The sequence below is a fragment of the Geotrypetes seraphini genome, chromosome 3, assembly GCF_902459505.1.
Source record: "Geotrypetes seraphini chromosome 3, aGeoSer1.1, whole genome shotgun sequence".
Taxonomy (NCBI): Eukaryota; Metazoa; Chordata; class Amphibia; order Gymnophiona; family Dermophiidae; genus Geotrypetes; species Geotrypetes seraphini.
Genome location: NC_047086.1, coordinates 409,851,646 through 409,873,449, shown reverse-complemented (window position 1 = coordinate 409,873,449; position 21,804 = coordinate 409,851,646). Strand labels below are relative to the sequence as shown.

General features: G+C 47.4%; 1 protein-coding gene across 1 annotated transcript in view; it reads left to right on the top strand.

Moving 5' to 3' along the window:
• The window catches only part of TTBK1 (tau tubulin kinase 1), a 542,632-nt gene that overhangs the window by 68,819 nt on the left and 452,009 nt on the right, over positions 1-21,804 (top strand). Inside the window, exon 4 of the mRNA XM_033936268.1 lies at positions 17,472-17,612. Within this exon, the coding sequence (XP_033792159.1) occupies positions 17,472-17,612 (141 nt within the window). The remainder of the gene's footprint in view (positions 1-17,471; positions 17,613-21,804) is intronic.

Below are 21,804 nucleotides of genomic sequence, written 5' to 3'. Positions count from 1 at the left end.
AGTGATTGAAGAATTGGAGAGGTACATCGAAGATGCTCACCAACAGATTGTGGAGACCCCAGGGCTTGAGATCAGCTACCAAACAACCCAAGAGGGTGGAACAATGCAGAAGGAGGCACCAATCCAACCAGCAGAGACGATAGACCAGCTGAGGATGGGACAAAGACGATAGAAAACTGCCCCCCGAGGATCCTCCAACTAAAGCAGATTGGGATAATAGTCGGAGATTCCATATTAAGAAATATGGATAGCCACATTGCGGGAGGAAGAGAGGATAGACTGGTCACCTGCCTGCCTGGAGCAAGAGTGAAGGATGTGGCTAGCAGGATCACCAGGATCATAGATGGAGCAGGTGGAAAGGATACTGCAGTGCTCATCCACGTGAGTACCAATGATGTTTGTGGGAGGAAGTACAACAGGGAAGAATTGAAGGACCAGCTCCGCTCACTTGGAAGGCAGCTGAAGGTCAGGGAGGTGAAGGTGGCTTTCTCGGAAATCCTTCCGGTACCAAGAGCGGACGCAAAGAGACAGGACGAACTGAGAGCTGTGAACGCCTGGATGAGGCATTGGTGCGAGGATGAAGGTTTCGACTTCGTGCGAAACTGGACGACATTATAGGGTAGAAGCAGGTTATATAGAAAGGACGGACTACACCTCGCCAAAGAGGGAGCAAGAGTCCTGGCGGAGAACATTAAGAAGGCCATTGAGAAGGCTTTAAACTAAAATTCAGGGGAGAGCCAACAGTCGACAACCGGTCGATGGTCCGGACACCAGGACATCATGAAGAGGTAAATTCAAGCAACCTCACAGATTTGGGGCAAGTCCATGATGATACCACGAGAGGCAATGAAAAAGATCAAATGGATACAAAAAAGGATGTGAGGACCACTAAATCCACTAAATTGGCACGATCTGAACTTAAATGTATGTACACGAATGCCAGAAGCTTAGGAAACAAAATGGGCGAGCTGGAAGAATTAGCAAGAAGAAATAATCTGGATATCATAGGAATAACAGAAACATGGTGGAATGAGGAAAATGAATGGGACACAGCATTGCAAGGATATAAACTATACAGAAGGTATAGGATTGGGCAAAAAGGGGGAGGTATTGCCCTGTATGTCCAAGAAGAAATAGAGTCTGTTAGAAAAGGTGACACAGAAACAAATGGTAAACTAGAGTCACTCTGGATAATGATTCCGGGACAAAAAGAAGCAGACATACATATCGGCCTCTATTATTGACCCCCGGGTCAGACTGAGGAAACAGACAATGAAATGATGGAGGAAATTAATCGTAATTGTAAATCAGGAAATGTGTCAATTATGGGAGACTTCAACTATCCAGGGGTAAACTGGAAATTGGGAACGTCAAACTGCGGAAGGGAGATAAAATTCCTGGAAATGATAGGAGATTGCTTCCTTGAACAAATGGTAGGAGAACCGACAAGAGGAAATGCAATCCTGGACTTGGTCATAAATGGCATTATCCCAGGACAAGCAGGCAGGTATTCTCACTAGTGGGTGATGTCATCCGACAGAGCCCCGATACGGACATCTTGCAAGCATGTCTTGCTTGAAGAAACTCAGAAGTTTCGAGATGCCCGCACCGCGCATGCGCCAGTGCCTTCCCGCCCGATGGTCCGGGCGTGTCTCCTCAGTTCTTTTTCTTCCGCGGAGCTGAGAAGTCTATCTTCAATTTGCGCCCATTGAATCTCTTTTTTGCCTTCTATTTTGCCGCGGGTTGAGTTCTTTTGGCTCTCCTGTGCATTTATTTCTTTCTTTGATTTCTTTTTTCAAAAAAAAAAAAAATTTTTTCCTTCCGATACCGGGTCGGCCGCGTGGCTGGGGCCCCGCGCCTTCGACCTTGCGGCGGAGCTTTTCCTGCCTATGTCCCGGCCGATTACCGGTTTTAAAAAGTGTAGCAAGTGCCAGCGCGCGATTTCGCTCACGGACCCTCATCGACGCTGCTTACAGTGTCTGGGACCGGATCACTTCCCGAAATCGTGCCGGCCTTGCTCCACTCTGACGGCGAGAGCGTTTAAGCGCCGCTGTCTGCTGTGGGAGTCCATGTTCAAGATGGAAGCTTCATCGGATCCTGCAGCTTCAACATCGACGGATGCTTCGACTCCTTCCGCGAAGCCCTCTGCCTCCCCGGCTGCTTCGAGCCTCCTGAAACCGGCATCGTTCACACCGGTTTCGGCCCCGGCTTTGGCGCCGGTGCCTTCCTCCATCTCCTCGGAGCAGGTATCGACCCCGACAGTTCCACCGGTGGTGCTCAAGGTGCCGAAGACTGGCAAGCAGAAGCACGCAGCACCGAAGGAGTGCGGAGACCGTGCGGAAGGGCCCCCTTTTGGTGCGGATCCCTCCATATTGGCTTCGTTGCGGTCCCTTCTGGAGGCTCAGTTCGTGGAGCTCATGCAGACCATGGGGCCTCGGCTGATTGCCACCATCCAGGGTGACCTCCCAGCTTCGGCTTCGAGGGGCGGACCGCCCCTTCTCCTCCTCCTCACCGCACGACCTCGTTGCTCGGCGAGGAGGAGCGGCGAGCGGTGTCCGGGTCCTCGAGGAGGTCCTCCATTAATGCTGTGCCTCCTTTGGAACCGATTCCCTCGAGGAGGGCCTCCCTTAGTGATATGCCTCCCTTGGAGCCCATCCCCTCGAGGAAAGCCTCGTTTAGTGACCTGCCTCCCTTGGAACCGATTACTCCGCCCCATGACTCAGTGTGGCGTCCACCTTCAGGGCCACCCAGTCCTGGGCATAGCAGGAAGCAGGACGAGTTCTTCCGAACCCCCTATCAAGCCTGGGCGGCGTCGGGGGAGGCGCCGACTCTTCCGCCTCTGCGATCGACGGCATCGAGTCCGATCTGCTCCTTGGAGGCGTCTGACCCAGTTTCTCACAGACGGGCTCGATTCCCTTCCAGGCATCGAGAGGGGCATCGATCCAGACATTCTTCGAAGCATTCCTCTCGGCACTCGACCGTCTCGCCTCAGAAGAAATTGCCTCGGTTGGGGTATGCTGCTTCGACTGGGTCTCCTCCTCCGGGCCCGGAGTTCGAGGACCCCGAGGTTTTCTACTCGTCCTGTTGCTCGCAGGCCTCTCTGGAGCCTGAAGCCTCTTCTTCTTCTAGTCCGTCTCGCAGACCGGCGACGGCGGACCAACTGTCCTTTTCATCGTTCCTCAGGCAGATGGCAGATGACATGGACATTACTCTCGATGCTGGGTCTCGATATTCCAAGGAGTACCTCGATACCATGCACTTGCCTCGTCCTCCGGCAGAGTCCTTGCGGCTTCCCCTGCACAAGCTCCTCGACCAGACCTTCATGCGATGCTTCGAGTCTCCTTACTCTATCCCTGCGGTCCCTGGCAAATTGGATGCGCGGTACCGCACGGTGCATCATAAAGGCTTCGAGGGTCCTCAGCTTTCTCACCAGTCCCTCCTGGTCGAATCCTCGCTCAAGCGGTCTCATCCTGGCCAGGTCTATGCTTCAGTGCCTCCGGGCCGCGAGGGCAGAACCATGGATAAGTTTGGTCGACGCATCTATCAGAATTCGATGATGACGTCTCGAGTCCTGAATTACAATTTCCACTTTGCAGCCTACTTGGAATTTTTTCTACCTGTGCTTCGGAAGTTCACACCCTACATCGAGTCCCAGGCTAGGTTTGAGTTTGAGGAAGTGGTTGCTTCGCTGTCCCAACTTCGGCTTCAGTTAATGCAATCTGCCTATGATGCGTTCGAGCTCTCAGCCCGAGCGGCGTCCTGCTCGGTGGCGATGCGCCGGTTGGCCTGGTTGCGGACCATTGATATGAATCTTCAGGACCGCCTGGCGAACGTCCCGTGTGCTGGGGCGGATCTTTTTGACGAATCCATCAAGACTGTCACGAAGAAGTTGTCTGACCACGAAAAGTCCTTCCAATCTATCCTTCGGCCGAAGCGTAAGCCTCAGCAGTCTCGACCTTCTCGCCAGCCGTTGATTTATCAGCGGCGTTATCAGCCGAGGCAAACTCCACCTGCGAGGCAACCGGCGAAGCGACAGCCTCCCCAGAAGGGTCAGCCTAAGTCTCAGTCGCCTGCTGTCCCTAAGACCACTCAGCCTTTTTGACTGTCTTGTCGAGGGCATAACCAACCTCGTTCTGCCTCCCCCTGTTTTTCCCATCGGAGGGCGCCTCCATCATTTTTATCATCGCTGGGAGGCCATAACAACCGACCTCTGGGTCCTTACTATCATCAAGGAAGGATACTCTCTTCATTTCCATCGGGTCCCTCCTGACCACCCTCCAAGAGAGTATCCTTCCAACTTGACTCAGACCGCCCTTCTTCTTCAGGAAGCTCAGGCTTTGCTCCGGCTTCATGCCGTGGAGCCGGTCCCGACGGACCAACTGAACCAGGGGTTTTACTCCCGGTACTTCCTTGTTCCGAAGAAGACGGGCGACCTGCGACCCATTGTGGACCTCAGGGTCCTCAACAAATTCCTAGTCAAAGAGAGGTTTCGCATGCTGACACTTGCTTCTCTCTACCCCCTCCTCGAGCAGAACGACTGGTTATGCTCTCTGGATCTCAAGGAGGCCTACACTCATATTCCCATTCATCCGGCCTCTCGCAAGTTCCTCAGATTTCGGGTGGGACATCTCCATCTGCAGTATCGAGTGCTTCCTTTCGGCCTGTCTTCATCCCCCAGAGTCTTCACCAAATGTCTGGTGGTGGTGGCCGCGGCCCTCCGGAACCAAGGTCTTCAGGTATTCCCCTACCTCGACGACTGGCTGATCAAGGCTCCCTCGGCCTCAGGGGTCATCTCAGCGACCCTGTCAATGATTCTGTTCCTGCAGAGTTTGGGATTCGAGATCAACTTTCCCAAGTCTCATCTACAGCCGACCCAGTCTCTTCCCTTCATCGGGGCTGTCCTGGATACCGTACGTCTCAGAGCATTCCTTCCTCCTCAGCGCATGGATGCTCTTCTTCATCTCTGCCAGACCATCTCAGCGAGATACATGATGGTCCTCCTGGGCCACATGGCCTCTACAGTTCATGTGACGCCGTTTGCCAGACTCCACCTCAGAATTCCTCAGTGGACCCTGGCATCTCAGTGGACTCAGGTGTCGGATCCGTTGACTCGACACATCACAGTCACTCCTGCTCTTCGGCAGTCTCTACTCTGGTGGATGATCTCTTCGAATCTATCCAGAGGTTTGCTGTTTCATTCTCCTCCCCACCAGAATGTTCTCACAACCAATTCCTCGACCTATGCCTGGGGAGCGCATCTGGATGGGCTTCGCACTCAGGGATTCTGGACCTGTGCGGACCGACTCCATCAAATCAATCTTCTGGAGCTCAGAGCCATCTTCAATGCTCTTCAAGCTTTTCAACATCTGCTTCATGACATGGTGATGGTGGTCCTCATTCGCACCGACAATCAGGTCGCCATGTATTATGTCAACAAGCAGGGGGGCACGGGCTCGGCCTCCCTCTGCCAGGAAGCTCTCAGAGTCTGGGATTGGGCGGTTCGCCACAACGCCTTCCTCAAAGCTGTCTACATTCAGGGGAGGGACAATGTCTTGGCGGACAAACTGAGTCGTCTTCTCCAGCCTCACGAATGGACACTCCATTCCAAGCCCCTTCATCAGATCTTTGCTCAGTGGGGAACGCCTCAGATAGACCTCTTTGCGGCTCCCCACAATTTCAAGCTGCCTCAGTTTTGCTCCAGGATCTACGCTCCTCATCGCCTCGAGGCAGATGCTTTTCTGCTGGATTGGGGGAATCGCTTTCTGTATGCGTTTCCGCCATTCCCTCTCATTCAAAAGACTCTGGTCAAGCTGAAGTCCGAACATGCCACCATGATTCTGATAGCTCCTCGGTGGCCCAGTCAACCTTGGTTCTCCCTTCTACTTCAACTCAGCAGCAGGGAACCGTACCTACTTCCAGTGTTTCCTTCACTGCTTACTCAGCATCAGGGGTCTCTGCTTCATCCCAACCTGCAGTCTCTCCACCTGACAGCTTGGTTCCTCTCAACGTAACTCCGCACCAGTTTTCCCAGGCGGTGAGGGATGTCTTGGAGGCTTCCAGGAAGCCTGCTACTCGTCAATGCTACTCCCAAAAATGGACTAGATTTTCTTCATGGTGTATTTCCAATTCTAAGGAGCCTCAGCGAGCCTCCCTATCCTCTGTTTTGGACTATCTTTTACATCTGTCTCAGTCTGGTCTCAAGTCGACATCTATACGAGTCCACCTGAGTGCTATTGCGGCTTTCCATCAGCCTCTACAAGGGAAACCTCTCTCTTCTCATCCTGTGGTTTCCAGATTTATGAAAGGACTTTTTCATGTCAATCCTCCTCTCAAACCGCCTCCAGTGGTTTGGGATCTAAATGTTGTCCTTTCTCAGCTTATGAAACCTCCTTTTGAGCCTCTGAGCAAGGCTCCACTAAAGTTTCTCACTTGAAAAGTGGTTTTTCTGGTGGCCCTCACATCTGCTCGCAGGGTCAGTGAGCTTCAGGCCTTGGTGGCGGACCCACCTTTCACAGTATTCCATCATGACAAGGTGGTCCTCCGCACTCCGAAATTCCTGCCTAAAGTGGTCTCTGAATTTCACCTCAACCAATCCATTGTGCTTCCAGTGTTCTTTCCAAAGCCTCATTCTCATCCTGGAGAATCAGCTCTTCACACTCTGGACTGTAAACGTGCTTTGGCTTTCTACTTGGATCGCACCAAACCGCACAGAATTGCTCCTCAACTTTTCGTCTCCTTTGATCCAAACAAGTTGGGATGACCTGTATCGAAGCGCACCATCTTCAACTGGATGGCGGCTTGTATCTCTTTCTGCTATGCCCAGGCTGGATTACCCCTTCCCTGTAAGGTCACAGCCCATAGGGTCAGAGCAATGGCAGCCTCTGTAGCCTTCCTCAGATCGACACCGATTGAGGAGATTTGTAGGGCTGCCACTTGGTCCTCGGTTCATACGTTCACCTCTCATTATTGTCTGGATATTTTCTCCAGACGGGATGGGCAGTTTGGCCAAACTGTGTTACAAAATTTGTTCTCCTAAGTTGCCAACTCTCCCTCCATCCCATTGAGGTTAGCTTGGAGGTCACCCACTAGTGAGAATACCTGCCTGCTTGTCCTGGGATAAAGCAATGTTACTTACCGTAACAGTTGTTATCCAGGGACAGCAGGCAGCTATTCTCACGTCCCACCCACCTCCCCTGGGTTGGCTTCTCTGCTAGCTACCTGAACTGAGGAGACACGCCCATACCATCAGGCGGGAAGGCACTGGCGCATGCGCGGTGCGGGCATCTCGAAACTTCTGAGTTTCTTCAAGCAAAACATGCTTGCAAGATGTCCGTATCGGGGCTCTGTCGGATGACATCACCCACTAGTGAGAATAGCTGCCTGCTGTCCCTGGATAACAACTGTTACGGTAAGTAACATTGCTTTACTGGAAGGACAGCAGATGTAGAGGTTACGGCCCCGCTAGGGACATGTGATCATAATATGATCAATTTTACCATTGGCATCGGAAAGGGGAAACCAATCAAGACTAAATCCACGGCCTTAAACTTCAAAAAGGGGAATTACGACAGCATGAGAACCATGGTTAGAAAACGGCTCAAGAAGGGCAAAGCGGAATACCAAACAGTTGATCAAGCATGGTCTCTACTGAAAAACACCATCACAGAATCTTCACATTCCGAGGATATCCAAAGGAAGGCGAAAAAAGAACAAAGGTGAACCAGCTTGGTTATCCAAAGAGGTGAAAGATACAGTGAGGGAGAAGAGGAACTCGTTTATAAAATGGAAAAGAGAAAAAACAACGGAGGCCTGGAACTGTCACAAAAGCGACCAGAAAAAGTGTCACAGAGTGGTAAGAGACGCCAAAAAAGTCTATGAAGAAAAGATAGCACGAGAAGCCAAAAACTTCAAACCCTTTTTTAGATATATAAAAGGAAAGAAACCAGCAAGAGAGGCAGTGAGCCCTCTAGACGACCAAGGAATGAAGGGGTCAATTAAAGAGGACAAACAGGTTGCCGATAGGTTAAATTCATTCTTTGCCTCGGTCTTCACAAATGAGGACATTTCATCAGTGCCAGACATAGGGAGGATATTTACCGAAGGCATAGAAGAGAACCTCGCAACAGTAAATGTGACGTTGGACATGATATACGTTCAGATTGACAAACTAAAAAATGACAAATCCCCTGGACCAGACGGAATTCACCCGAGAGTATTAAAGGAACTTAAGGTGGAAATTGGCGAACCTTAGCTAACATGTCAATTAGAACAGGGCAAATACCAGAAGACTGGAGGACAGCAAATGTCATCCCGATTTTCAAAAAAGGATCGAGAGGTGATCCAGGAAACTACCGACCTGTGAGCCTCACATCGGTTCCTGGGAAGATAATTGAAACACTTATTAAAGTCAGCATTGTGCAACACTTGGAGGATCAAAACCTAATAAGGGCTAGTCAACACGGCTTCAGGAAAGGGAAGTCTTGTTTGACTAATTTACTACAATTCTTTGAGAAAGTGAACAAACATATGGATAATGGAGATCCAGTAGACATAGTTTACTTGGACTTCCAAAAAGCGTTTGACAAGGTCCCACATGCAAGGCTTATGAAGAAACTACTAAGCCATGGAATAGGAGAAGAAGTGCACAGATGGATTGGTAAATGGCTAGAGAACAGAATGCAAAGTGTTAGCATAAAAGGGAAATTCTCGGACTGGGTGAAAGTGACTAGTGGAGTGCCCCAGGGCTCGGTTCTTGGACCTATTTTGTTCAATATTTTTATAAACGATCTTGAGGAGGAAACAACATGCAATATAATAAAGTTCGCCGATGATACAAAACTATGTCGGGCGGTTGGCTCTCAAAGGGACTGCGAGTAGCTCCAGAAGTATCTAAGACAGCTGGAAACGTGGGCGACAAAGTGGCAGATGAATTTTAACATAAATAAATGCAAGGTGATGCATCTAGGAAAGAAGAACAAAGAACACGAGTATAGAATGTTGGGGGTGACATTAGCAAAATGCGAACATGAAAGGGATTTGGGGGTACTGATTGACAGAACCCTGAAGCCATCGGCGCAATGTGCGACGTCGGCGAAGAAAGCAAACAGGATGTTGGGCATGATTAAGAATGGGATCACGAGTAGATCAGAATAAGTCATAATGCCACTTTATAGAGCAATGGTCAGACCACACTTAGAATACTGTGTCCAATACTGATCTCCTTACCTCAAGAAGGACATAACTCTGTTGGAGAGGGTGCAAAGGCGAGCCACGAAACTAGTAAAAGGAATGGAGAATTTGAGCTACGAAGAATGCCTCAGGAAACTGGGACTGTTTACACTCGAGAGGAGGCGATTTGATAGAGACTTTTAAAATATTAAAAGGTTTTGATAAAATAGACCAAGAAGAAGCATTACTAACATTTTCAGATGTGACATGGACAAGAGGTCACAGCCTGAAACTGTGTGGCAGCAGGTTCAGGTTAAATGTCAGGAAGTTTTATTTCACACGAGTGGTGGACGCTTGGAATTCTCTTCCGGAGGATGTTGTGGCGGAGACTACTCTACTGGGTTTCAAGCGCAAGTTGGATATATACCTTCTTGCAAATCATATTGGGGGATACGGTAATTTCAGGTCTCCAAAATGGAGAACCTAAGTGGGCCGCCGCGTGAGCGGATCGCCGGACTTGATGGACCTCGGTCTGATCTGGTGAAGGCATTTCTTATGTTCTTATGAATCCAAGTTCCTGGAAATGATAGGGGACTGCTTCTTAGAACAAATGGTGGGAGAACTGACAAGAGGAACCGCCACCTTGGGCTTGGTCCTAAATGGCATAACTGGAAGGACAACAAATGTTGAGGTCACGGTCCCATTGGGGACGAGCGATCACAGCATGATCAATTTTAAAATTGGCATCGGGAAGGGGAAACGAACCAAGACTCAAACCACAACCTTTAACTTCAGAAAAGGGAAATACGACAGCATGAGAGTCATCAGAACGGTCGATCAAGCATGGTCCCTACTAAAAAATACCATCACCGAAGCACAGAATCTCTACATTACACAGATATCCAAAGGAAGGAAAAATAAGAACAAAGGGGAACCAGCTTGGCTAACTAAAGAGGTGAAGGATGCAGAAAGGGAAAAGAGGAACTCGTTTAAAAAATGGAAACGTGAACACACAATGGAGGCCTGGAACAGTCACAAGGTCGACCAGAAGAAGTGTCACAAGGCGGTAAGAGATGCCAAAAAGGCCTATGAGGAAAAGATAACGCAAGAAGCCAAAAACTTCAAGCCCTTTTTTAGATACATAAAAGGGAAAAACCCAGCAAAGGAGGCAGTGGGCCCTTTCGATGACCAAGGAAGAAAAGGGTGCAACAAGGAAGACAAAAAGATTGCAAATAGGCTAAACTCATTCTTTGCGTCTGTCTTTACAAGGAGAACACTGCATCAATGCCCAAAACAGGGAGAGTATTCAAGGGAGAAATTGAGGATAGGCTCACCACAGTGAATGTGGACTTGGACATGATATACTATCAGATCGACAAACTAAGAAGTGACAAATCCCCTGGACCAGATGGAATTCACCCGAGAGTGCTAAAGGAGCTTAAGATAGAAATCAGAGAACTATTACAATCCCTAGCTAACTTGTCTATTCGAACCGGGCGAATACCAGACGATTGACAGATAGCGAATGTCATCCCAATCTTCAAAAAAGGATCGAGGGGAGAACCAGGCAACTATAGACCTGTGAGTCTTACGTTGGTTCCTGGGAAGATGGTTGAAGCACTAATAAAGGATAGCATAGTGCAACACCTGGAAAATCACAACCTGATGAGAGCTAGTCAACATGGCTTCAGGAAGGGGAAGTCATGTTTGACGAATTTACTTCAATTTTTTGAGGAGGGGAGCAAACAAATCGATAGCGGTGATCCGGTGGATATAATATACTTGGACTTCCAGAAAGCGTTCGACAAGGTTCCACATGCAAGGCTTTTGAAGAAACTACAAAGCCATGGAATAGAAGGGGATATACTAAGATGGATAGGCGGATGGCTGGAAAACAGATTTGCAGAGGTTGGGCAAAAATGGGAAGTTCTCGGACTAGGAGAGAGTGACGAGCGGTGTGCCCCAGGGTTCAGTTCTTGGGCCCATCTTGTTCAATATCTTCACAAACGACCTAGAAGAAGAAATAACAAGTAATTTAATCAAGTTTGCAGACGACACAAAACTATGTCGGGCAGTTGGGTCACAAAAGGACAGAGAAGAACTCCAGAGAGATTTGAACCAGCTAGAGAAATGGGCAGAAAAGTAGAATTTCCTAACATTGCCCCTGAATCTACCACCCCTCAACCTCAAATTATGTCCTCTGGTTTTTACCATTTTCCTTTCTCTGGAAAAGATTTTGTTCTACGTTAATACCCTTCAAGTATTTGAAATCTGAATCATAGGGGAGATATGATATCAGACGTTCAAATACTTGAAGGGTATTAACGTAGAACAAAATCTTTTCCAGAGAAAGGAAAATGGTAAAACCAGAGGACATAATTTGAGGTTGAAGGGTGGTAGATTCAGGGGCAATGTTAGGAAATTCTACTTTACGGAGAGGGTAGTGGATGCCTGGAATGCGCTCCCAAGAGAGGTGGTGTAGAGTAAAACTGTGACTGAGTTCAAAGAAGCGTGGGATGAACACAGAGGATCTAGAATCAGAAAATAAGATTAAAAATTGAACTAAGGCCAGTACTGGGCAGACTTGCATGGTCTGTGTCTGTATATGGCCGTTTGGTGGAGAATGGGCTGGGGAGGGCTTCAATGGCTGGGAGGGTGTAGATGGGCTGGAATAAGTCTTAACAGAGATTTCGGCAGTTGGAACCCAAGCACAGTACAGGGTAAAGCTTTGGATTCTTGTCCAGAAATAGCTAAGAAGAAAAAAATTTAAAAAAATAAATAAAATTTAAATTGAATCAGGTTGAGCAGACTGGATGGACCATTCGGGTCTTTATCTGCCATTATCTACTATGTTACTATGTTAAGTTTAACATAGAAAAATGCAAAGTGATGCACCTGGGTAAGAAAAACATGGAACATGAATATAAAATGTTAGGTGTAACATTGGACAAGAGTGAACAAGAAAGGGACCTGGGGGTACTGATAGACAGGACCTTGAAGCCGTCGGCTCAATGTGCAGCTGCGGCAAAGAAAGCAAACAGGATGTTGGGCATGATAAAGAAGGGAATCGCGAGTAGATCGGCGGACATCATAATGCCGCTTTACAGAGCGATGGTCAGACCACACTTGGAATACTGTATCCAACACTGGTCTCCCTACCTAAAGAAGGATATAACCCTGCTGGAGAGGGTGCAGAGGCGAGCCACGAAGCTGGTAAAAGGTATCGAGAATTTGAGCTACAAAGAACGCCTCGGAAAACTGGGATTGTTCACCCTTGAGAAGAGAAGACTGCGAGGAGATTTGATAGACTTTTAAAATACTAAAAGGATTCGACAAAATAGAGCAAGAAACATCGTTATTCACATTGTCAGATGTGACTCGGACAAGAGGTCATGAACTGAAATTGAGGGGCAACAGTCCCAGGACAAATATCAGGAAATTCTGTTTCACACAACGAGTGGTGGACGCTTGGAATGTTCTCCCGGAGGAGGTTGTGACGGAGACCATCATTCTGGGATTCAAATAATAATAATAATAATTTTATTTTTTATATACCGCCATACCCGGCGAGTTCTAGGCGGTTTACATCAATTAGAATAGGATCTACGTTTTCAAGCAGATTTACAAACAAATAAACAATTAAGTAACAAGTTAATTACATCAATTTACATCGGTTTACATCAATTAGAATAGAATCTACGTTTTTCAAGCAGATTTACAAACAAATAAACAATTAAGTAACAAGTAAAAACCGAAAATTGACAGAGGATGGAGGGAGGTTGTTGAAGAAAGGGAAAGAGAAGCTATAAAGGGGGGAGAGAGCTGGGGGGGAGGAAGGGGGGGAGGAGAAATAAGAGCGGGTGGGGCCGCTAGGGGTCTTGTTTGGTGAATAGGCAAGTTTTGAGAGATTTTCTGAAGTCAAAGTAGGAGGGGGCCTCGAGTATCATTTGGGCCAGCCATGTGTTGAGCTTGGCTGCTTGGTAGGCGAAGGTTTTGTCTATGAATCTTTTATAGTGACAGAGTTTTAGCGAGGGGAAGGCGAACAGTTGAGTTCTACAGGATTTCTTGTTTATGTGATAGAGGTTAAAGTGCGGGTTGATATAGCTTGGTGTATCAAAGGCAAGTTGGATGCACACCTTCTTGCAAATCACATTGAGGGATACGGGTAAACAAGGTCTTCAGCAGGGAACACCTGGCCTCCGCGTGTACGGGTCGCCGGACTAGATGGACCTAAGGTCTGATCCGGTGAAGGCATTTCTTATGTTCTTATGTTCTAAGTGTTTATGAACACCTTGAAAAATTGAAGGTGGACAAAGCAATGGGACTGGAATGTATGCAGGTGAGGCTGGACTCATTTAGGGCACTGGTCTTTGACCTGAGGGCTGCCGCATGAGCGGACTGCTGGGCAGGATGGACCACTGGTCTGACCCAACAGCGGCAATTCTTATGTTCTTATGATAGGATCCATCCCAGGATACTGAGGTAGCTTAGAGAGGTTCTGGCGGGTCCTATTAAAGACTTGTTCAATAAATCTCTGGCGACGGGAGTGGTTCCTGGGAATTGGAAAAGCGGATGTGGTCTCTATTCACAAAAGTAGTCGCAGAGATGAAGCGGGAAACTACAGGCTAGCAAGTCTTTCAGTTGTTGGAAAAATAATATAAGTGTTGCTGAATGAAAGGGAAATTCCTAGAATCTAATGGGTTACAGGACCCAAGACAACATGGTTTTACTAAAGGTAAATCGTGTCAAATGAACCTGATTGATTTATTTGATTAGGTGACTAGAGAATTGGATAAAGTTAATGTGGCGGCTCATTTGGATGCTGTTTTTTAGGACCTCGGTGTTGAAAGCAGGCTCTTCTGTCCTTCCCTAACTGCTACCATTGCTTTGGTACATCATCTAGCATATGGAATCCAGAAGGGAAGTAACAGAATGGAAGATTAGGTTTTTTCCTTCAATAATCTTCTTTCTGTTAGTCCCTGTAGGATTCCATACGACTCGCCCTCTCTGTGTACACTCAGTTGTTTGGAATAACCTGCTTCTTTCTGCCTTGATTATTCTCCTTGTAGGCTTGATGATTAACCAGCCAGTTGACGGAACCTGTGGGGAGTTTCCACTTCTGTGAGTATGCTTGACTGAAGGCCATTTCATGCTGGTGCTCATTGTGCCTGTTCTACATTGGCCTAGATTCACTAAATCTCCAGTTCTACATTGGCCTAGATTCACTAAACCTCCAAACCATTTGCGATCCGTTTCTGTTTGCATGCCGGCCGACCAATTCAGTAAAGGCCTGCATGCAAATGGGGATGATCGTTAACACGCCTCCTTACCCATGGCCAGAGCGATACCCACTCATGCGCACACCCTGACAGTAGTGACAGGAGAAGCAGCTTCCTGTCACTGCTGTCAGGGCTCAGCCCAGCCCAGATCTCTCTTGCCTGCTCCCAGACTCTCCTGCTCTCTACCGCCATTCCCTGCAGTGCAAGCCTGTGGTTTTAAAGCGGGCCTGCACTGTGGAGAATAGCGGCAGAGAGCAGGAGAGTCCGGGAGGAGGCAAGAGAGATCAGCCCGACACCCCCCCATGCCCCGATCTCTCCTAGCTGCCCTGATCTCTCCCTTTCCCCCTTCCCGGCACGGTGCTCAGTCCCTCCTGCTCCAAATCCTCCCACCTCCCTGGTCCATCCCTGGTCGGCCCAGGCGGTCGGGCCTGGCCCACCCACCCCGGTACCTTTAAAATAGTTGGGAGCAGAAGGGGTGCCCAGTTCCTCCTGCTCCTTCGAGGCTCTCATCTTCGGGAGAAGGAGGGGTACCCGCACCCTCCAACGCTGACGGTCTTCTCTTCGGGAGCAGGAGGAAAATCCTCCTGCTCCTGGTGCTTTGGCCCGCTGCCGCCCAATAACGGCCTTAGGCCCCGCCCTGGCACATCATCTGATGCACGGGGAAAGGCCTAAGGCCCTGATTGGCTGAGGCGCCTCGGGCTCCTCCCTTTGGAGGGGTCTGGGGCACCTCAGCCAATCAGGGACTTCCTTAGGGTGGAGTCTAGGGAAATCTCTGATTGGCACCCCTCCTGCTCCAGAAGATGGGAGCCTCGAAGGAGCAGGAGGGACCAGGCATCCCTCCTGCTCCCAACTATTTTAAAGGTACTGGGGTGGGTGGGCCGGGCCCGACTGCCTGGGCCGACCAGGGGTGGGTCGGGGGTGGGAGGACTAGGAGCAGGAGGGACTGAGCACCCCTCCTGCTCCCAACATTTTGGTGTCGCGAGGGCTGTGCCAGTCGCGGGGAGGGAAGGAGAGCGAGCGAGGGCAGTGCCCGTCGGCGGTAGGGGGCGGCTGTGCTTTGGGGGCATGTTTGTGTGTGGGGGTACTTTTGACAGGCTTGCCTGTCTTTTTTATTCATTTTTTTTTATGGGGCAGATATTTTGCGTGTGTAACACACACGCAAAATATCTGTGCCATGGAAAAAAATGAATAAAAAAGACAGGCAAGCCTGTCAAAAAACCTGCAGACCTGTCGGAAACTCAGTTACCAACAGGTCTGCAGTAGTTGGGTTTGTCAGTAGTAAAACCCGATTCAAAATAGCCAAGCAATTGTTAGTGAATCAATCGCTTGGCTATTTTGCATGGGGTTTTGCTAATTTGCATAGGAGGATCAGGATCGGATTGCTACTGCCTTTAGTGAATAGTGCAGGAGGGAAATTTGGTTGCAAAGGGCTTGCAAAACGATCAGTACACGATTGGTTTGCTTAGTGAATCTAGCCCATTGTTCCTCAATGTCTTTTCTGAGTTGCCTTTGTGCCTGTTTATTACTTGTTCATGTCTTGCAGCATAGACCTGTTAAAGACTTGTTTACATTGATGGGGAGTTTTACCTGTACCTCCCTTGTACTACCTGATCTTGTAAACTGTTAACCACTAATCTCTAACTATGAATGTTCCATTCAATTTGTAGAATCTTTCTAATTCATTGTAAACCGCATAGAACTTCACGGTCCTGCGGTATATAAACTGTTATTATTATTATTATTATTGTCGTGTATTTGTTCAGGCATGTCAATTGGCTTTGGGACTGAACTGGATATGTTTCTACTCTCAGTCTAAGGAGGAGGAGCATGTGCTCAGAAAAGGGTTGGATTTCTGCAACTCCCAGATTGTGGGTTGGGATTGAGCATCTAGAGGACCTAAGGCCCTAGGTGCACAAAGTAGGCAGTAGGGAAATGTCCATTCTCAAAAAAAAAGTCCAAAATGTGGGGGTTTTTTTTTCGAGAATGGCCTAGCTGTACGTTCAGGAGTTTAATCGCCCAGACTGTCACTACATCTACCTTTAAGCCCTATTTTCAATAAAAAATCGCCCAAGTCTCAAATGCCCAAAACAAGACCTTTTAAGCATGGGAGGGACCAGTCCTTCGCCTAAAAGCACAATTCTCTAACTAGTGTCTGTCATAAGCGCTGATTACAGAATCGTGGAACCGTGTCCACCCCTCCCCCCGCAACGATTGTGGCAGGAGGGATGCCCAGTCCCTCCTGCCCAAAGCCGCTGCGATCCCCCGAATGATCGCCAGCAGGAGAGATGCCCAATCTCTTCTGCCGCGATCCTGCAAACCCCCTCCCCCCAAATGTTCCCTGGCAGGAGAGATGCCCAATCCCTCCTGCTGTGATGCCTTAACCCCCCCGCCTCTCAATGTTCCCTTTTCCTACTAATTCTTAGCATCTTGTATGCTATTTTAGCCACTGCCATCCCCGCTGAATTTATGCAATTGCAGTTGTGCCAGTTCTATGGAAATGTAAGGCATGCCAATACCAGGTTATGATAGTATTCTGTAATGGTATCTGGGCATCCAAATGTCATTAGACTCTCATTGAGAAGCATTGAGGTACCACCTTTTACAGTTAGGGAGCATTTCTATAAATGTATGTACTAATCCTCTTCATTTGTGAAGACTTGTGTTTGATTTGTTGCTCTCACTTGGAAGAAATGGTATTATAGACATTGGATACTAACAGATCTTGGTTTGGACACTTTAATACAGTGTCTTGCAAACATTGACACGATGATATTATGCTGATGTCTGCACATGCGTGGAGACCCTCCAGATAGGACCTTGAGCTTGTTAACAATGAAATTACTATGCTGGTGGGGAGGTGCAGAGATGAGGAGAGGCACTGGCTGACTTGCCTACAGGAAGTGCCTCTTGCGGCATACCCAGAATCTCGTGGTGGCACACTACATACAGTTTGCGATGCACTGTTTTCATATATGTGGGGAACTTGACAGTGTATTACATTAACTTGTCATTTTTATGTTGCAGGGCCGAAATCTTGCTGACCTGCGAAGGAGTCAACCACGAGGAACATTTACTATGAGTACGACACTGCGCTTGGGCAAGCAGATCCTGGAGTCCATTGAAGCCATTCATTCTGTGGGATTTCTTCACCGTGATATCAAACCTGTATGTAACCTGTCAATTGCTGCTAAATGTGTGATGATTTTTGATATGACTACTTGGCTTTCCAAATTCTAGCTCAAGGCAAGTTAGGGATGAGAGGTATTTCACTGCTTTTACTCAAAATATTCTCATTTTATATAAAAGTGGTATTTATTCAGTTAATGAGAGGATAAACTTTCCAGAAATTTAACTGAATACATTCAAATTCAACAAAAACAGAGAAAAAGCAAGACTTAAAATACATACTTATTGTAAGCTTTGGTGTAAAATTACTGAAATACAATTTTCATCACACCAAAGTGGAAAGAAATTCAATAGTACTTGCTTTTTGGCTTGGGAGATAGCTAAAACCTATCACCAAAACAAGGAAGAGAGGGCATCCCAATAGCGAGTTTGCAGTAAAGACCATACTTAACCTTAACTACCAAGGTCAAACAATTACTGAGCAAAGGACATCAGGCCATCCTCCTTCAAGTCAATATTTCTGCAGCGTTTGACTTGGTCAGTCACCAACTACTCCTGAACACACTCAACGAGATAGGCATCACGGGCATAGTTTACAACTGGTTCATAGACTTCCTACAGAACAGGAACTACCTCATCTGGAAAGACAATGAATTCTCAAAAAGATGGATGGCCTTCTGTGGTGTCCCCCAGGAATCATGAGCTCATTAGGTAACATTACTTTCAACAACAATGAAAGCCTAATATACGCAGATGATATCCTCCTCCTCATTACAATAGAGCATGACACAATAGACATCCCTCAGAGAATCACAAACAACATAGAAAAGATATCAACTCAACCTCAGCAAAAACAAAAGCACTCTGGTTTCACAAATCTCTGCAAACAGTCCCAAAAGCCATTACCTTGCCCACAGGAACCAATCTCGACATCAATAAAACTTACAAAATACTTTGGGGTTATACTAGACTCAACCCTCTCCTACTAACCCCAGATCTCCAACATACGAAAAAGACCTTCTATAGCATGAGACAACTCCGACTGGTCAGACCCTTCTTTCGCAGTCACCACTTCGCAATACTGACACAGATGCTGACAACTAGATTATTGTAACTCACTTTACACAGGCATTAACACCACCCTCACCCGGAAACTTCAACTGATTCAAAACACAACAGTAGGGCTAATCTTCAAGCTGAAAAAATATGATGCCATCTCACCATACTTGAACAAACTCCACTGGTTACCAATCAGTGCTCGCATTAGATTCAAAATATCATGCATAATGTACCACATCTTAAATGTGAGATCAGCTACTCCTCTCATAACCTCTTCTCTAGCTCTCTATCCAATTCAACTAGAAACATCAAGAAACTCCTCCATATCCTTCCATCCCCTAAAATAATAAAATACATATTCAGCACACTTATCACCTACCTCGGCGCAAAAACCTGGAACAATCTTCCAACAGCTATCAAAACTAAACCCAGCTATCTTAAATTTCAGAAAAAAACTGAAAATTCTTCTCTTCGGGGCAACACATTTCATTGACAATCAATAGCCTACTTTACTGAGATTTCAGTATCTTCAGTGTAAACTGTATCGCTAATTCTACTCTCCACTACTCTCCACTTCTTCCCTCCCTCTCCTCTCCCTTTCCCTCTTTACTTCTCTGCCTTTTCTCAAGCTGTATGTCGCCTTGAACCTATTTAGGCATAGAATGATTCACAAATTGTAGATTAGATTTGATTAGGTGTCTTTAAATTAAAAAAGACAGATGTTAACGATTGCAAATTATCACTGTCAACTGCTGATCAAGTTGTAAATAGGAACAACAAATGTTGTTTCAAATGTCTGTATGGAAATGACAGAAGCCTTAGAAACAAGATGGGAGAGAATATATTGCACAAAATGAAAAGATAGATATAATAGGCATCTCTGAGTCTTAGTAGAAGGATGTGTCTCCAAGGGCTTCTGCCCAGGAGGAAAGAGTTAGGACAGTCGTTGAAGTGGGAAATTCGATCATTAGGCATGTAGATAGTTGGATGGCTGGTGGACATGAGGATTGCTTGGTCAGTGGCCTGCCTAGTGCGAAGCCACATTGAATCTTTGTTGAAAAATTGTAGGAGATAAGACCTGTATAGTATAGTACAGTGACGGACCTCAAGCGTCACTTAAATAAGATTTTAGACAGTGCTAGGGAGGAGCCTGCTGTCTTCATACATGTAGGTACCAGTGACATAGGGAAATGTGGTAGGGAGGTTCTGAAAGCCAAATTTAGGCTCTTTAGGTAGGAAGTTAAAATCCAGAACCTTCAAGGTAGCATTTTCAGAAATATTACATGATCTACATGCAGGACCCAAGAGACAGGCAAAACTCTGGAGTTTCAATGCATGGATGAGGTGGTGCAGGGAAGAGGATTTTAGATTTGTTAGGAACTGGGCGACATTCTGGGGAAGGGGGGGAATCTATTCTGCAAACATGGTTTCCACCTTATCCAGAGTGGAACCAGGCTGCAGGTGCCAACATTTAAAAAGGAGATAGAGCAGCTTTTAAACTAGAAATTGGGGAAAGGCCAACAGTTACTCAAAAAAGCATGGTTTGCAACAAGGTATCTTTAAAAGATATCATCATAAAAGGGAAGACTGAGCATCCCAATAGTTAGATTACAATACAGGCCACAGTAGACCAGGTTTCCTTAAATACAGAGCAGGCTGATTTCAAAGATTGCAAATTATGTATGCCAACTGCTGAGCAAATTGTAAATAGATATGACAAACATTGTTTGAAAAAATCTGTATGCACTAAATGAAATGATAGATATAATAGGCATTTATGAGACCTGGTTGAAGGAAGATAACCAATGGGACACTGTCATGCCGGGATGCAAACTATATCGCCATGATAGGGTGGATTGAATTGATGGAGGTGTAGCATTTTATGTTAGAGGATCTTGATTTGAATAGACCAGTGTATCGCAAACTGTGTGCCGAGGCACACTGAGAAGGAAGAGAAGCGCCGGCCAGCTAACTTGCCTTTTGCTACGAGAGGCATCTCCTTTAGTGCCAGAGGTTCACGTACCGATGTTGCATGTCTACAGGCAGCATCTTCCTGCTGCTGTCGCGTTTCTCTCTGCACCCCCCAACCAGCAGTGGCAGCTCAGTAAGCTTTTAACTTGGCCACACAGCTGCCTCTAAGATTAATTTGGACGCAGTTTCATCCAGGAACCTCAGGCCTTTTTCTATGCCAGCCCGTTTTGATGATGCAACTTCCTCTTTCGTCAGAGGCAGGCTGACCTAGCAAAGGGCCCGAGGCTTCTGGATGAAACCGCATCTAAATTAATCCTAGCGGCAGCTGTGTGGCCAAGTTAAAAGCACGCAGTGAGCTGCCGCTAGAGACAGGAAAAGTACAGCTGGACAGGTGAGGAGGGAAAGGGAAGGGAGAATGGGTACTGATGGACAGGGGGAAGGGGGAGGATGAAAGGAAGAAGGGGTACTGCTAGACATGGGGAGAGGAAGAAGTGCTGCTGGACAGGGGACAAGGGAAGGGAGAAGAGATGCTGCTGGACCTGGCAGAAGGGGAGGGAAAGGAAAGATGCTATACACTGGAGGGGAGGGTGAGATGGTGGATGGGGAAAGAGCATATTAGCTGTGAGTGGGGTTGGGGGGAGGGAAGGAAGGAAAATTGTTATAGGAGGTGTGAGAGTGATGAGAGAGGGAGAGAGGGAGAAATGATGCATGGGGAAATAACATGGGTTGGGGAGTGGGAAGGAAGGATGTCACTCGAGGGAAAAGGCAAGGAGAGAGAGAGAAAGTGCAGGAGGTAGAAATGGTTGGACTCATAGAGAGGGAGAGATGGATGGGGGAGGACAGAAAGGAGGGAAGGAGAAATATCACACTTGGGGGGGGGGAAGGAGGAGAGGGAAGAGAGTGAAAAGTTGGACTCATGGAAGGAGAGAGAGATGTTAGGGGAGGGAAGGAGGACCGGAGGAGAAGAAGCATGCAGAAGGAAGAGAGAAAGAAATGTTGGACTGGTGGAAAGGAGGGAGAAATGTTGGACTGGGAGCTGGGCCTGAAAGGAGGCAGAGAAGGGAGATGGACTGCAGGGGGCAGAAAGGAAGAAGGGAGAGAAAAATGTTACACTGGGGGGGGGAGGAGAGATACCAGACCAGGGAATAGAAAGAAAGGAGGGGAGTCTTGTAGTGCTATAGAAATAATAATAATATTAGTA